The sequence below is a fragment of the Arvicola amphibius genome, chromosome 9, assembly GCF_903992535.2.
Source record: "Arvicola amphibius chromosome 9, mArvAmp1.2, whole genome shotgun sequence".
NCBI classification, from domain to species: Eukaryota; Metazoa; Chordata; class Mammalia; order Rodentia; family Cricetidae; genus Arvicola; species Arvicola amphibius.
Window position 1 is genome coordinate 2,496,220 of NC_052055.2, and position 15,226 is coordinate 2,511,445.

Consider the following 15,226-nt stretch of genomic DNA (forward strand, 5'->3'; position numbering starts at 1 on the left):
GTGTCTGCAGAGTCCTGTGTCTGTTGGATGCAGAGGAACCACTTCATCTGCTCTTGTGGAAAGCCAACAAAGAGTATCCCTAGTCATTTCTAGCTCTATAGGCCATCCTCTGGTGGCATCGGGTTTCTCTGAACACAGCAGGGGAAGTGACCAGGAAGAGCAGGAGAGGACACCCGTAGGGGTGGGAGCTAAGAGACAAGGCTGGGCCATGCCCCCCCCCTTCCCAGATCTCCATAATGAAGCAGCGCTCATGAGGATTCTCCTTGACAGGTACATCAAGGGAAACCAGTGTTTCTAACCCAGCCCGCAAATGGAACCTTATGACCATTCTAGACTAAGAAAAATCTGCTTTTTTTGACCCCCACAGAGTACCTTCCAGGAATAACTTATTCCACATGATCCTGCTTTTTTTGCAGGGAGGGGGAGCAGCGATCAAGTAAACTAACCTAGACTGTAAACTCTACTCCCATGTCTCATCAGCCTGAGATTGTGACTTACTGACATAATCTTAGCCTTAGTGTCCTCTGCTTCCTCCCCAGGGGAGGTACAACCCCACAACACCAAGTGGGATTGTCATCTGCCCAGAATCTCAGTGGTCAGGGTACATTTGCAAGGTGACGGTGGCAGTGTCTGGAGGATTCTAGGAGCAAAACCTTCCCCAGTGTGGCTCCACTCGCCATTGTGACTGAAACCCACCTGGTCCTTGAGCTTCCACAGGTCCCTGTCCTCACAGCTTTCCCTGTAAAGAGGCCACAGCACTGCTGCTGCCTGGAGTCCTAGAGGACCCTGGTCCTCGCCTGCTTACAGCCCTCAGTCCCCACCCCCACCAGGCCCAGGCTGCAGGGGAAAGGCAGCTGCTGTGGATGCAGCACAGCCTCATTCCCACGAGGCAGAAAGTTGTGCAGGCCACTGAGCAGGCCAGCTCCTGGCAAGCCTGAGTTTAAAGAGGAAACCAAACCCAAAGCCACCCTCCTGGGACTTTAGTGGGGAACACTTCCCTCTCTCTAACCTAATCAGTATGAACCTGTCATTGATGTTTACACAACTGAAGCTGGGGTTGAAGGGGAGACATTTGTTCGCGCCAGCGCCACTCTGAGAGAAGCACTCAGCTTGATAGGATTGGGAAAGGTTAAAAATAACTCCTCCATCCTTGGCAGAGTTTGCATCCCTTTTGCAACACCCTATTTAGCATCTGGCTTCTCCCCACCAGGCAGCTCCTGCTGCTGCTGCCCTGGCAGGTTGGGACTCCAGCCTGTGAGCACCTGCAGCCCAGAGCGCCTGCCTGGGCCGGGGGTGTTCTCTGCACATGGTTCCCTTTACAGGGGTACAGGAGGCTTAGACACAAAAGTCATATTAAAGCCGTTTGCAAGGCTGCCAGGGGATCACTGTGATTTATGAAGTATGAAAGTTCACCATTTATGAATTCATGGAGAATGAGTTATTTCCCATGTTTTGCTCCAAAGAAGCTTAGGACGCCCTCCATTCTAGTGTGAGAGCAGCCGCTCTCCACAAATGTTGAAAGTGGAACTCGAGGTCTCAATAACTCCTTCCCTTTGTGTGTTGCAGGCTGGGTGGTGGGGTCTCTGGAGATCCTTGGCAGCCCCGCCAGCTTAGTGAGAAGCATTGGAAATGGGATCTCGGACTTCTTCAGGCTTCCATACGAGGGATTGACACGAGGCCCAGGGGCCTTCGTGAGTGGAGTCTCCAGAGGGACCACATCATTCGTCAAGCACATTTCTAAAGGTAGCTCGCCAGTCTTTGTCTTGTTTTCCAAGTGTTCAAGCTTCTCAATGCTTTAGCCTCCAGCTTCTGAGGTGTGGTAGCTTGCTGTGAACGCTGGTCTTATAGCAAAACTTGTGTATACTGCTCTGTGTTTAAGCAAGTCACTGCTTGCCTGTAGTGTACGAAAATATTTCAGAAACTTGAGGATTTTAAACCTCTCACTGGGAATACATGGACGGGCTTAACCCTTATTCCATGCAATAAATATAGAAATATTGAAAGTATCCATGATTTCTGCTCAGCATCAGGAATCCTACACCAGTTGCCTCATCGTATTTTTGAAATGTAGATACAGTTGTCATAACTTTCTTAAGGACAGGACTCCATCTGATGGGGAAGCGGATTACTAGGCAACCTCGCCGCAGCTCCCTGCTTACACAGTGCCATCTTGTGGTCCACACGGGTCACGGGCATGGAGGCTGAGCTGCTTCCCACCAGGAGAATGTTTGCATTTCATCCCATGTTTGTTTGATATTTTGGTCAGGTTGGCAGTGACTGGGGAACTAACAAGGGCCATCTGAGTCCCCTTTTCTTCTCAGCAGGAGGCAGAGAAAACAGGGCAAAGGCCTTCTTGCCCATAAAAGGCATTTTACTGTAGACAATACCATAACTCTGTTATGAGTGGGCAGGTTACGAAGTCTCTAGAAGGCCTCAGAAGAAGACTTAAGCTTGAAATATGAGAACCCATGACCCATAAAGAGGATGGGGGCTGCGGGTGGGGGATTGGCTAGAGAACAGCAAAGCAATAAAACAAAGTCTGTGGACAATGGAAGGGAGCCTCCCCCAGCCACAGACCCCGGAGGCCTGGGAGCTGACTAGGGACTCAGCTGTGCGCCTGGTGGGCTTCGCGCTCCTGCCACGCAGGCTCTGAGGCCTCTTGTTTCTGTTTACAGAGTCACAACAAACACCTGCTAATTGAACCTCACCGGTTAATTTAGTATCCTGACTGGGATTTACGTTTGTTCTATCTGAACAAAATCTTAGGGGTGTGTGTGTGTGTGTGTGTGTGTGTGTGTGTGTGTGTGTATGCACGTGCACACATGCGTGCACATGCATATTCTCCCACAGGTGGATGGTGGTTACAGAAATGGCATATGCCATTTCTTCTCCACTGGTGTCTTCCTTCCGGTTTTGCTGACTGCGATACCCCTGCACTTGTTGGAGGGCTAGGACTGTTGGAGCGTGTTACTGAAGTTGTCTTTCTGAGGAAAAGAGAATCGTTGCTCTGATCCCTCTGTTGTCCTTTCTAGTAGTAACATACTGATTACCAAAACTACATCATTTTCTGTAGCAGTTTTTTTCCTCAGAATGCCAGATGGTAAGAGTTTGGTACCTCCCTTCTGTAAGACTGAAGCCACGGCTAGCTGTGGTCAGGCTTGCTGAGGAGGATCCCAAGTCCAAAGCCAATGTATCTTACAGAAGAGGAGACTGAATTCATAAAGAGACAAGTGATTTTAGTCCTAAAGTGGGAACGTTTCCTGGTAATCTATAAATCTAAGCACCATAACCTTAACAGGTAGAATGAGCTCAGAACGGCAAATGGTCTAGGGATGTGGTCAGTAGAAGAACGTTTACCTAAGCAAGGCCACGGTTCAGTCCTCACTAGCACACACATCGTGCACGCGCACACACACACACACACGCTCGTGCGCACAGGTAAATTTTAAAATGGGACCCCATGGAGGCTTTGGAAAGTATCTCCCCAAGTCTCAGCAATGGTTGGAAGAGTGTGGAACTCTTAGTTGCACGCTAGCAATGCTAGCACGCCTCTGCTCGTGTCTCTTGAGTGACAGTCCCCACGGCACACCAAGGAGGGACGCAAGTGCTGCTGGTGTGCTTTCTCCTTGTCCCACCCTCAACCTCCAGGGCTACCACCCGAAGTCCGCCATGTCTGTGACAACTAAGTCAACCCCTGCTCTTGTGCCCTCAGGTACCTTGACATCTATCACCAACTTGGCTACAAGCCTGGCCCGAAATATGGACCGGCTCTCGCTGGATGAAGAGCACTATAACCGGCAGGAGGAGTGGCGGCGGCAGCTTCCTGAGAGCCTGGGCGAGGGACTGCGGCAGGGCCTGTCCAGGCTGGGCATCAGCCTGCTCGGTAAGGGACTGTGGCACTCCTGCCCATCTTCACCCAGCTCTGCAAGCTCTCCCAGGAATGGCCACCGTGCCTTCTCCGTGGGAGTGGTTAGGAAGTTCATGACCTTACAGAGGCAGAGCTGAGCCTCGAGAGGACTGGACAGTTGCTGGACGGCCTGCAGTGCTCGTGAGGAGGGACCAGGTCCATTGGGCTGTGGAGCACAGGGGGACCAGGTCCATTGGGCTGTGGAGCACAGGGGGGACCAGGTCCATTGGGCTGTGGAGCACAGGGGGACCAGGTCCATTGGGCTGTGGAGCACAGGGGGACCAGGTCCATTGGGCTGTGGAGCACAGGGGGACCAGGTCCATTGGGCTGTGGAGCACAGGGGGGACCAGGTCCATTGGGCTGTGGAGCACAGGGGGGACCAGGTCCATTGGGCTGTGGAGCACAGGGGGGACCAGGTCCATTGGGCTGTGGAGCACAGGGGGGACCAGGTCCATTGGGCTGTGGAGCACAGGGGGGACCAGGTCCATTGGGCTGTGGAGCACAGGGGGACCAGGTCCATTGGGCTGTGCCCCTTCGGGAGCAGCCGCAGCTGTGCCGCAGCGTTCCCCCCATAACCATGCTGCATGCTGCTGTCTGAGCAGAACTTGGGCAGTGTGCACAGGCCATGTAAACTGTGGTGAGGAGCCAGCTTCCCCTTCAATTTATATATTTCAGATTGGCCCATCTCAAAGCAATTATTGTTTGTCAAGGAGCCAGATGGTGTAGTTGGAGGTGAAGATTGCTGTGGGTATTTCAAAGTATCAAGTGTTTGAAAATAAGTTGCTTTGGAAAAATCTATAAAAAGGAAGCTTCAGAGCTAGAAACTTGCAGGGCGGGGTGCTCTTTGTTTATTTGCTTACAAAGGAATCTAAAGCTGGACTGCTTGGCGCCCTGCCTCCCATGCATCCCAGGGAGTTTGCAGGGTGTGGAGATCAAAGCGACTGGGAGGTGCAGAGCACGGGGAGAAGAGATGAGCCTGGAAGACCTCCTCCTCCCTGATCTCCACTCAGTTCCTCACCCAGCAGCACAGCAGGCGAGGCTGTGGGAGGAAGCGGTAAAATGTTACAAGCACAGGTTGACTTACTGGAGATTATGTAAGCAGTAACACTCTGGCCTGGCGTGGGATGCTGTCATTGATAACGTGCAGGAAGGGGATACCAGCAGTCTTCTTGATTCTGCAGTCCAGTGGCCATGGGACTCCTTGGTGGGGATGAAGGGTAGAGTGACAGTGGACAGAACTGTGTCCCTTGGGGCCCTGGACTCCAGGCTGTTACCCAAGTCCTTTCTTAGTGACCTTAGACAAGGTTTTAAGGGCTTTAGTCCTGGGTGTTTGTAAACTGGAGCTGATAATGCAGTTATAAGAAACAATGAGCAAGCAGGGGCCACAGCGCACACATGGGGTAGACAGAACCGTTGTCATGTTCTACAATTCAAGGGGCTGTAAATATTGCCCTGACTTCAGAACAGCATTTGAGCAACTACAAGAATGTTGTTGGGAAAGTCTAGTCCGCTGACATCACTCAGTCCAGAGGGACTGACAGTAGATTATCCTGGGGGCCTCATGTGGTTATGTGGGGACTTGGGCTGTTTGAAGCTGAGTCACCTTTGCTGTGGCACGAGTGCTCACTTCACCTTCTCAGAGAGCTGAGCTGTTTCCATCCTGGTCCTGACTCTTCCCACAAGGAAGCTCTGTCACCCACCAGCCTCCCCGTTCAAAGTTTACCCTCTGGTAGAAAGCTCTGCTGTGTTCCCCGGGTCTTCCTGTCCTCTGCCGTTCTGGCAATGGCAGTGGGCTCATGTACTGTGTGCATCTGAGGATGATTTGAGTGTCCACCCCACCCCTACCACCAGTGCCAGCACTGGCCAGCTGGGACCCCAGGAGCTCCAATCCCTAACACTCCTCCCCCAAGAGCTACAGACATTTCTGGATTCCTCAGTGTTTACAGTGCATGGCTCCAGCTTGGTGAAGTGACTTCCTTCCCTCCAAGGGTTCCAGGGCCTGTCTGTGCCACAAAGAATATACAAGCTGTCCTCTAGTGCATGGCTCCAGAACATCAGATATGTGCCAGGAGGAAGAGAAACGAGTCTCCTTGTCACCATTTCAAACTGATCCCCAGAAAGCGTTTAAACTCGCCACACGTGGCTCAGAGCTGTGCTCAAGTTGGGGCTGCTGTTGAGAACAACTGAAGCCCACGGCAGGGGCTGAAATCCCAGCTTCTCTACAGAGGACTCAGTGCTGAGATGGATTTACAGAGCAGTCGCGGCTTTCGGCTTTCGCAGGCTCGTGTCACTGTGCTCCCCTCAGCAGCCTTGGAGTCAATTTTAAGTGGCTTTCTCCCGTGTCACCTCCTCTCAGGGCTCCCCACTTAGACCCAATCAGGACAGCTGAGAGCTCCAGGGGGGGCTGCATTTCCCCTAAATGTGCCCCCTTTTGCCTCCTTGGGGACACTGGAGTGCTGTGAAACCCTTGAAAGTTCAAGGACGTCTGAAGCTACTTCAGGCCATGCAGCTCCAAGTCAGTGAAGCTACCAGGGCTCTGGCACGAGCTTTAGTTTTACATTTGGGAACTGCAAAATTGGCACTGGCTTTGTTTACACGTACCAAATTCACTTCACTTACCCAAAGTGCCACACATGCTTCTGTGCCCTGGACCCATGCTAGGAAAAGCTGACCACTTCCACACCCAAGTCCTGCCTCTTCCACTCGCCAAGGGTCCTATTGCCTGACTAAACCGATACAGTTGTACTGGGTCTCACCCATCTTGGCACACTCTGGGAAGAGGCGGGCTGGGGCTTTCAGAAGCCCCAACTAAACAGGCCTATGTTAGGCAGGGTGGGAGCAGCAGAGGAGGTGAACTTAAGGAGGCCCTTGGACATCCCGCCATTAGCTGGAACTTGCAGAGTGACAGATTCAAGTTTAATTGCTTTCCAGTTTGCTCTTGGTTCTGTCAAGAAAAGCTGGACCCAAGCTGGAATGCCAACTGCACTATGTGGGTCTCACTGGTAGGTACCCCAGCAGCATGGTGTTCTAGCTTAGGCCTATACCCCTACTGTGAACAGTAACAACAAAAACTGCATTCTGCGAAAATCTGCCATCAAAACAGATGAACGGTAAATGCCCTGTGGATTCCTGGAGTCACAGAAGAGAGAAGGAAGCACTGGGTAGCTCCTGCTTCTGCAGGACAGGCCTCCTACAGCTCAGAGCGCAGAAAAGGCTGCTCCCTGCTGCCTATGGCCTAGCTCTGAGTCCGTGGGTGCCCCCACCTCACTTCATCGTGTTACAGCTCTCCATGTGACCACCCACTCCACAGGCTGGTTGCCAACAGACAGATCTTGAGATCAGTTTCCACTGCCTCAAACCTTAGGGCAGTTTGAGCATATGACAGTAAAGAACTTAGCACTTGTGGGATTTGGCTGGATTGTACCTATGAAGAGGCCTCCTAAAGCCTCCAGGAGCTGCTTCCCTCAGCCGGATTTACACACTATAGGATGGCTATTCATATCAAAACAGCCTCTGTTCTCCAGGTCAGTAACACAAAACAGGGGCCCTCTGGACTATATGAAGGGTGGCTGCTGCTCACTGTAGAGTCTGGGGCTGAACTGAAGTCCTCTCTAACTGGCGGATCTAACACTTCGTCTTGGAGCTCAGAGTTCCCACTTTTCTCTATCAAAACCACTGCAATTGGAGTCTTCAGTAAGTATAAGAAAGTATGAGATCAAAAGGGAGTTTCACTGAGGTACCTGTTTACACTTAAGGAGACGGAAAGTGAGCACCCATGTGGATGTTATCAGCTATGAAGGGTGCAGTCCTTGCCCAGGTCAGGTCTGACACATGGAAGGGAAGTGAGGGAAGATCCTAAAATGAGGCAAACACCTACACAACTCAGAGTCAGTAGTTATAATGAAAGCCAAACTGGGAAAAGGGCATTTTCACATGAAACATTGGCAATAATTTGTGGCATATTTGCAATTATTTATCCTAGCTATTAGGTGGAGGATTAAGGATCAGGAAGTCAAAGCCATTCTTGCCTCTGTAGTGACTTGGAAACCAGTCTGGGCTACAAACCAGTTTCAAAACAGACTCCAGTCCCTGGGTCTTCATTGCACTGCTCCCTGCCCCTCCCCCACCCTGTGGCTACCTGAAGGACCTGCCCAGCCACCGACAGCACCAGCTGCCTAGGGTCCTAGAAGATGCTGCCCTGCTCTTAGGACCAGCTGGAAGCTGTCCTCTCCTCTCTATCCATCACTTATTTCCTTAGGTTTGGGTGGCATTACCCTAAGCTGTCACCGCTGGCAAATTCTCAGTTTGTCAATTCATAAACCTAAATGTCTGTTAAAACCTAAAGGCCTGGAGCCTATGAAGAAGTCCCCTTGGATATGACCTGAAGGAGCCAGTCTGGTCTTCTGTTTCAGTGCTCAGTGGAATACAGCTTGGAATTAGCAGGTCATTAACAGAGACCTGGAAATCTCCTTTTACCAAGGAGACTTTGGATTGGGCACATGGGGTAATGGGATTTGACGTGAACTGAAATTCCCACCAAGGGACTGTGCATTTGCAGTGCCCCTGCCCGTTGTAAGGCAATCTCTCCTGCGCTAAGGAGCCCTCTGCTCCATCATGGAGCCCTTCCTGACCTCATCACTGACCCCTGAAGGTAGAGGACGATAAGCAAGAGCCGCAGAGGGATGCCTTTCATTTCTAACTACCTTCAAGCTCAGTTAAAGGATGGGGGCTGCACTGGGAAGGCTGTGCAGCTATTTGTAAAGCCAGTAGTGTAGCCAAACCTCAACTAAAGAAAGAAAGAATGTAGTTTTTCCAATATGGAAAAGGAGAAACGAACCTGTTTGATAAAACAGTAAGCAAATAACCCAAACTCAGATTAAGGTCCAACCACTCAACAGTTGTGACCTTGGGAAAATTCCATAACCTCGCTGTGTTTGTCGGCCTCACTTATAGAATTGTGGTGGGTGGGGGCCTTTGTATAATTCATAGTAAGCACTCACTAGACTAGCTATAACAGAAGTAATCTGTCAACAGTTAAGTAAAAATTAACAGTGATAATATTGGATTATTAGAAAATAAGTCAGAAGAGTGGTTGCTGTGAAGTCCTGAGTCACTGGGTTGAACCCCAGCATGTATGTAAAGGAACAGGGCATAACTACATACAACCCAGCAACAAAGGGTAAAGACAAGCACTGGGCAGCTAGCCTAGCCAAAATGGAGGGCAGGGTGCACTAGAGGAAAATACCTGATACCTTCCTGTGGCTTCCACGGGTACCTGTCCCCACCCCCACACAGCAATGGGGGCACAGAAAGGGGCTATGCAGGCCCTCCCCAGAATGTGTTCCTTTTATAGAGGCACATGGGTAACTGCTGTGCTGCTGTGATTGGTGTGACAGAAAACTGCATGGCCAACAGCTAAACAAGAGAGTAAGCCTGGACTTCCCAGTGGAGAGCTCTAGGAAGAAAGATGGGGTTGCCAACCAGATGCAAAGGAAGCAGGGTGGCCATTATGGAGGTAATGAGCCACGTGGAAGAACAGATTAAAAATGAGTTAATTTTAAGTTATAAGAACTAGTTGGGAACAAGCCTAAGCTAAGGCCAAGCTTTTATAATAAGTGATTATTTGCGGCTGGCGGTTCCAATAAGAAAGTACTACTACAGATAACATTCCAAAGGAAGTTATTTTATTATTTTCTGAGACAGAGTTTCTCTGTAGCTTTGAAGAGTCTCAAGTTTCTAGATCCTGACTTGTGAACCAAACCCAATCTGAACGTTGTTTGGATGAAGAAACCATCTACTGTACATGTCCCTTGATATACTTAGATTCGTCAATAAAACGTTATAATGAGGGCAGAGATTGTTTTTCAATCGAGAGACTAAACTGAGTTCCAGATTGAGGTTTACATAATCAAAGACTTTAAGCCGCTGTCCTCACTTGGAACCTTGTGTTATTTCAGGTGCAATTGCTGGTATAGTTGATCAGCCAATGCAGAACTTCCAGAAAACATCCGAGACCCAGGCTTCAGCGGGACGTAAGGCCAAGGGTGTCATCTCAGGCGTGGGGAAAGGAATCATGGGGGTCTTCACCAAACCCATTGGGGGAGCTGCAGAACTTGTGTCACAGACTGGCTATGGTAAGTAGGTTAAAAAAAATCAGGCCAACTGAGATCCTATTAATATACATTCCTGCTCAGTTCTCTGAATCTAGTCTTTCGCATGGGAAAGGGGTGAAAAACAAAATAACTAGTAGCTATCTTTTTCATGCCCTAATGTTTATGTACAGAGTATGACCGCTGCCAATTCGTAACATCAGTTACTAATTTCAAGCCCCTCCCCGCCTTTTTTCAGACTTTAGAAGTAGCCAGTGAGACGTTTTGAACAGTATGGCAACAGGGAAGAGAATGTTTACTTTTCATATGATAAACCGGAACAAGCAGGTCAGGAAGACACAGTGCTGTGACTGTGGAGAGCAGGAGAGGGCATGCACACTCATCTTTGGGAGTCATCAGTGTCTCCTGGCCAGTGAGAGCAAAGACACATGGTGTCCAGCTAAAATCCTTTGCCCCAAAGCGGATGCTGGGAGACTCGGGGCTTGTGGCAGTGCCAGGACATCTCCTAACTGTGCCTGTGTGCTGTGCGTAACGGATGGTGTGAAAGGAAGCACTCTTGGCACAGCACATTAAAGTAGCTTGCAGCATGACTAGAATTACCTTTTTACTTAAACTTGATGGCATCCTTTTGGCCATGCCAACAGGCAAGTTAGCTGGCATTTCAGACCACGGGAGCGGCCACCCACTTGTCAGACAAGATACACTCTGTCTGCATCTGGCCAATCAGCAGGCATCCTGTACCTCAGTTTTGACAAGGCACATACCCAGAGCATCCTGAGAGACCACACTAGCAGCCGAGCTTCTGCTCCCCTCTACACTTCAGTCCACTCCCAGGGAGACTGACAGTACAGACTGCTACAACTCAGAGGCGGGACCAAAGGTTAAACGCTCCCTTACTTATTAAGAAAAAGTGTTCTTCTTGCTCCAGACCCGAGTGGGTTTTAATGCCATTGTCTCTTCCATGTTTCCCAGGCTTAGGAACTTACGTAAGAGCATCTCAGAGCAGGGTTTCACGTGGCCTTTTTGGTTTCCGTCACTCTTGTAAAACTTTTACTACCACACTGAAGGTTTTACAAACCACTAACTCTTAGTCTAATGACTATGCCTCGTTTATAAACATTTACAAGCCCTCAGCAAGCACACACACTGTACCATCTTTGGTTCTGGAGAGTCTCGTTGGAGGCTTATGTGGCTGCTGCTGGGTGCCCTCATTTGGTACTGGCACCAGGGAAAGCATGTAATAAACCAGAGGCCCCAAGAGCACTCATAAATGTATACAGAATCTTGTTTAACAGCTGGATTAAGTCATTTAAATTTAAATACTGCATCTAGGCGAACCATGTGCTTGTGTTTCTGGTTTTGTTGTCTTTCAGCCAGTCATAACATATGAACATATGAAAAAAATATTGTATTAAGAAGCAGCAAAGCCAACTAACAGTGACTTTTAAAACACTTAAGTTTTATGTGACATATAAGATACTGTCAATGACCAGTTCTCTCAGGAGCATTATGCTTCCTCTAAGTTAGCTGGTTCTCAACCTTCCTCATGCAATGACTCTTTAAAACAGTTCGTGTTGTGGTAACCCCCAACGATAAAATTATTTCTGTTGCTACTTCATAACTAATTTTGCTATGAGTTGTAATGCAAGTATCTGTTTTCTGATGGTCTTATGCGACCCCTGTGGAAGCAGTGGTTTAATGGTTTTGAATCTAACATTTTATGGATAGCTGTAAGATAACATTACTGTAGCACACAAAGAATTGTTCTCCAGGAAGTAGCGGAGCTCCTTTGCTTCTCTTACTACAGGTATTTTACATGGAGCTGGACTTTCTCAGCTTCCCAAACAGCGGTATCAACCAAGAGATCTCCATGCCGACCAAGCTCCAAACAGCCATGTCAAATATGTCTGGTAAAGTTCTTGAGCTATTTACTCCGTTAATATTTACACTGTGCGTTGACAGACCCTGGCTTGCTGTCTTGATAATGGGCATGTGTCTGGGGAGACCAAAGGAACAGCTGTTTTTGACAGCAGCATCTTGGGCAGTTTTAGGGAAAGGCTGCTCTTTCTAGGCTGAAGCTGGATAGAGGGCTCTGCTCACAGGCTGGGTGTGGTAGAACACACAGCTGTAAGAGACTGAGCCAGGATTGTCAGTTCAAAGCTGGCCTGGGCAACACAAGGAGACAAAAACAAATTTATCTGCTCTACTTGGATTTCTGAAGGATGCACACCGTTAAAGTCTGGGCCTGCAACAAGGATCAAAATTCTCTGGGGAACCAGAGTTCTAATTGGGGGTGTCATTTCTGATAGGAAAATATTAAAATACCTAAATGAAGCATAAAAAAATCTCTTCTCCGGGAGTTGGCTCTACTGGCCAGAATCAACTTGATAACTAACAATATTTTTTAGCCAGCTGTAGAAAATACAGAAATACTGTACCATCAAGCTAAAGTTAACAGTGCATTCTGTCCTTGGGAAGGCAGGCCTCGCTTTTGGTTTTGAGGGAACGTGCCCCGATCACTAATATACAGTGATAGCTGTTGTGACTGTCTTTCAGGCTGGCTCCTGACCACTTTCTTCCTTTTCAACAGGAAAATGCTTCAGTCTCTGGGCAGACCAGAAGTCCACATGGCTCTGGATGTGGTTCTGGTGAGGGGTTCGGGCCAGGAGCATGAAGGGTGTTTGCTGCTGACATCAGAAGTGCTCTTTGTTGTCAGCATCAGTGAAGACACACAGCAGCAGGCCTTCCCCATCACAGAGATCGACTGTGCACAGGACACCAAGCAAAACAACCTGCTCACTGTACAGCTCAAGCAACCAAGAGTAGCCTGTGATGTGGAGGTACAGTTCCAAAGACAGGACAACTGGGGCCAGCTTCAAGGGCTTGAGCTGTAGCCTGATCACTGGTACTTAGGCATCTAGGAGACCAGGAGCGCCAGGGAGGATTGTAGAGGAGACAAGGTAGGCATTGTAGAAAGAACCAGGAAGGCCACAGCCCCCTGTGTATGGGAACCCTTTTGAGAAAAGGAACAGTACCCTAGATGGAGCCTGGCAATGGTCACCTAGAATGGCCGCTCAGGTAGAGCATCCAGAACACCAGGAGGCAGCAGTGAGCCCTGCCTGAGCAGAGTAGCTCTGGCCTCCTGCTTATTGTAGGTGGAACTGTAGATGCACCCACTGGGAAAGGGCTCTCTTCCTGTGTACCTCCCAGGTGATGGCCTGAGCCACACCCTAATTACTGATTTAGAAAACATGAGAGAGAAATGAAGACTGACAACCAAGGTTACAGAACCACCCCCAGCAGGACCTGCCCAATTCCTTGACATTTTCCTGATACGGGATCCTGTCTCCCTCACATTATGTGGGTAGAATTATCTAGCAGATGGAAAGCAGCCAACCACAACACCTAAGACCTCTCCTGTTTCTTGGACCGTCATCAGTCAGGCTTTAAGCTGGGGCTGGCACTAAGGCCACACTGTTGCTTTCAGTTGATGACTTTCCGGGAATAAACAGGGGTCGGATGTCCAGGCTGACTCTATTAGATCTGCCAGAAATCTTCTGATCCAGTTGACAACAAAGCAGCAGTGATCTGGCAAAAGACAGTAGCATTGCCTTCAAGTCCTCAGTCCTGGAGAAGCTCCAAGCCCCAAGAAATGTCTGTGACCAGTGTTTTTCTTAGTTGCAAAGAATTAGTTCAGATCTTCAGCTATCAGACTCATGTCGTACTGATATTTAATTCTCATCCTCGTTTGCACTTCTGTTTGAGGATCAGGGTGTGAGACCTGTTTTTATGGTAACCAATTGGCATGTGTAGAAGAAGCTGCAGGTTAAGGCGATGAACTCAGCAAGCTATGAGATGGGAGCATCCAAACCCACTGCTGTTCAGGGATAAAGGAATGGCAGTCAGAGGCAAAAACACAAAGCAGTCCAAGACAGCCATGAAATGAGAGTTCGCATGCCTCTACCTGGTACTGTGCAGGGAGCAGACGCGAAGTGCTTCACGCTCCACACTGTACTTCCTCCATATTGCTTTGTAGTCTTCCCTTCACCACCTAACACTAACCCTCCCCAAAGGGAGAAAACTGGAGCTGCAAGACCAACGCCATTTAAGCCTGGTCAGGAAGCCTTCTGCTGTGAAAACCAAACGCGGTATTTCAAGCTCTATAAAGTGTTCTTCACCTTAGAGGCTAGAAACAGTACTCCTTTGAATTTTGGAAGGAATTAATTTGTAGATGACATCATTGAGCATATTCAAATATGGCAGGTTTGGATTTTTTTTTTTAAATCAGCTTTGCTTTTCTTGGTTAAATGCAGTCATTTTTTAGGGATAATTGCTTAATATGCCTGGCACATTATTAAAATCTCCTAAGAGAGGCTCAAAATGAGTCAGGAGGTCAATTTATTCCTTGGCCAGGTTCCTTTGACAACACAGGCTTTCCTGCTGCTGTTCAGGAGGAGCAATTAAGCCCTTTGTATATTCCAAGCTCTCCAGCTGAACTCTGGCCCCATCAAATGATATCATCACAGCTCTGGCCTCTGCCTGGTGGTGCACAGCTTTCATCTGTCAGTGAATCTTAAAGGCTTTCCTTTTCTTTCTCAGGCTGAAAAATATAAGACCCTAACGATAACACAAGCCTTAATGTACTCCTCTGGCAGGCCCCTTTATTACCCGTTTTCTGTAGCTTTTTACAACTTTTTATACTTTTAACTACTTTTTTTTTTTTTCTGGGCCCTGTTTAAATTCTTTATATTACCACAACTCTGAGAACCAAAACACCCCTATTAAGATGTTTCTAATTCTTCCAGAATCTTTGCCAATATTCAGGAGGTCTTATACACACACACACACACACACACACACACACACACACTCTACCGACCAGTGGTCAGCTCTGCCAATTCCCTACTCAACTTGATCTGCACACTAGATAACCGTGGGACTTTAGGATAAGAATTTATAGTCCCGACTGCCTTTGATGGGTGCTTCCTCAGACCGTCTCACTTAGGAACTTAGTATCTATCTCCGTCCTCAGACCGTCTCAGTAAGAACTTGGTAGTTTATCTCTCTCAGTTCTTGAGTTCCACTGAAGACAAGCCAGACTTTTATAAACTATAAATGTAGTTTGCATCCTCCCTTTTTGCCATAAAAATTTCCCCTTCCTCTGCCCAGTTTTTCTATTTTTTCTGGCTTTAAATCCCAGTATTTATAA

At 48.5% G+C, this 15,226-nt stretch overlaps 1 protein-coding gene across 1 annotated transcript in view; it reads left to right on the forward strand.

Annotated features, from left to right (window-relative positions):
* The window catches only part of Vps13b (vacuolar protein sorting 13 homolog B), a 467,803-nt gene that overhangs the window by 450,654 nt on the left and 1,923 nt on the right, over positions 1-15,226 (forward strand). Inside the window, 5 exon segments of the mRNA XM_038343548.2 lie at positions 1,567-1,743; positions 3,713-3,883; positions 9,865-10,041; positions 11,825-11,927; positions 12,608-12,857. Of these exon segments, the coding sequence (XP_038199476.1) occupies positions 1,567-1,743; positions 3,713-3,883; positions 9,865-10,041; positions 11,825-11,927; positions 12,608-12,857 (878 nt within the window).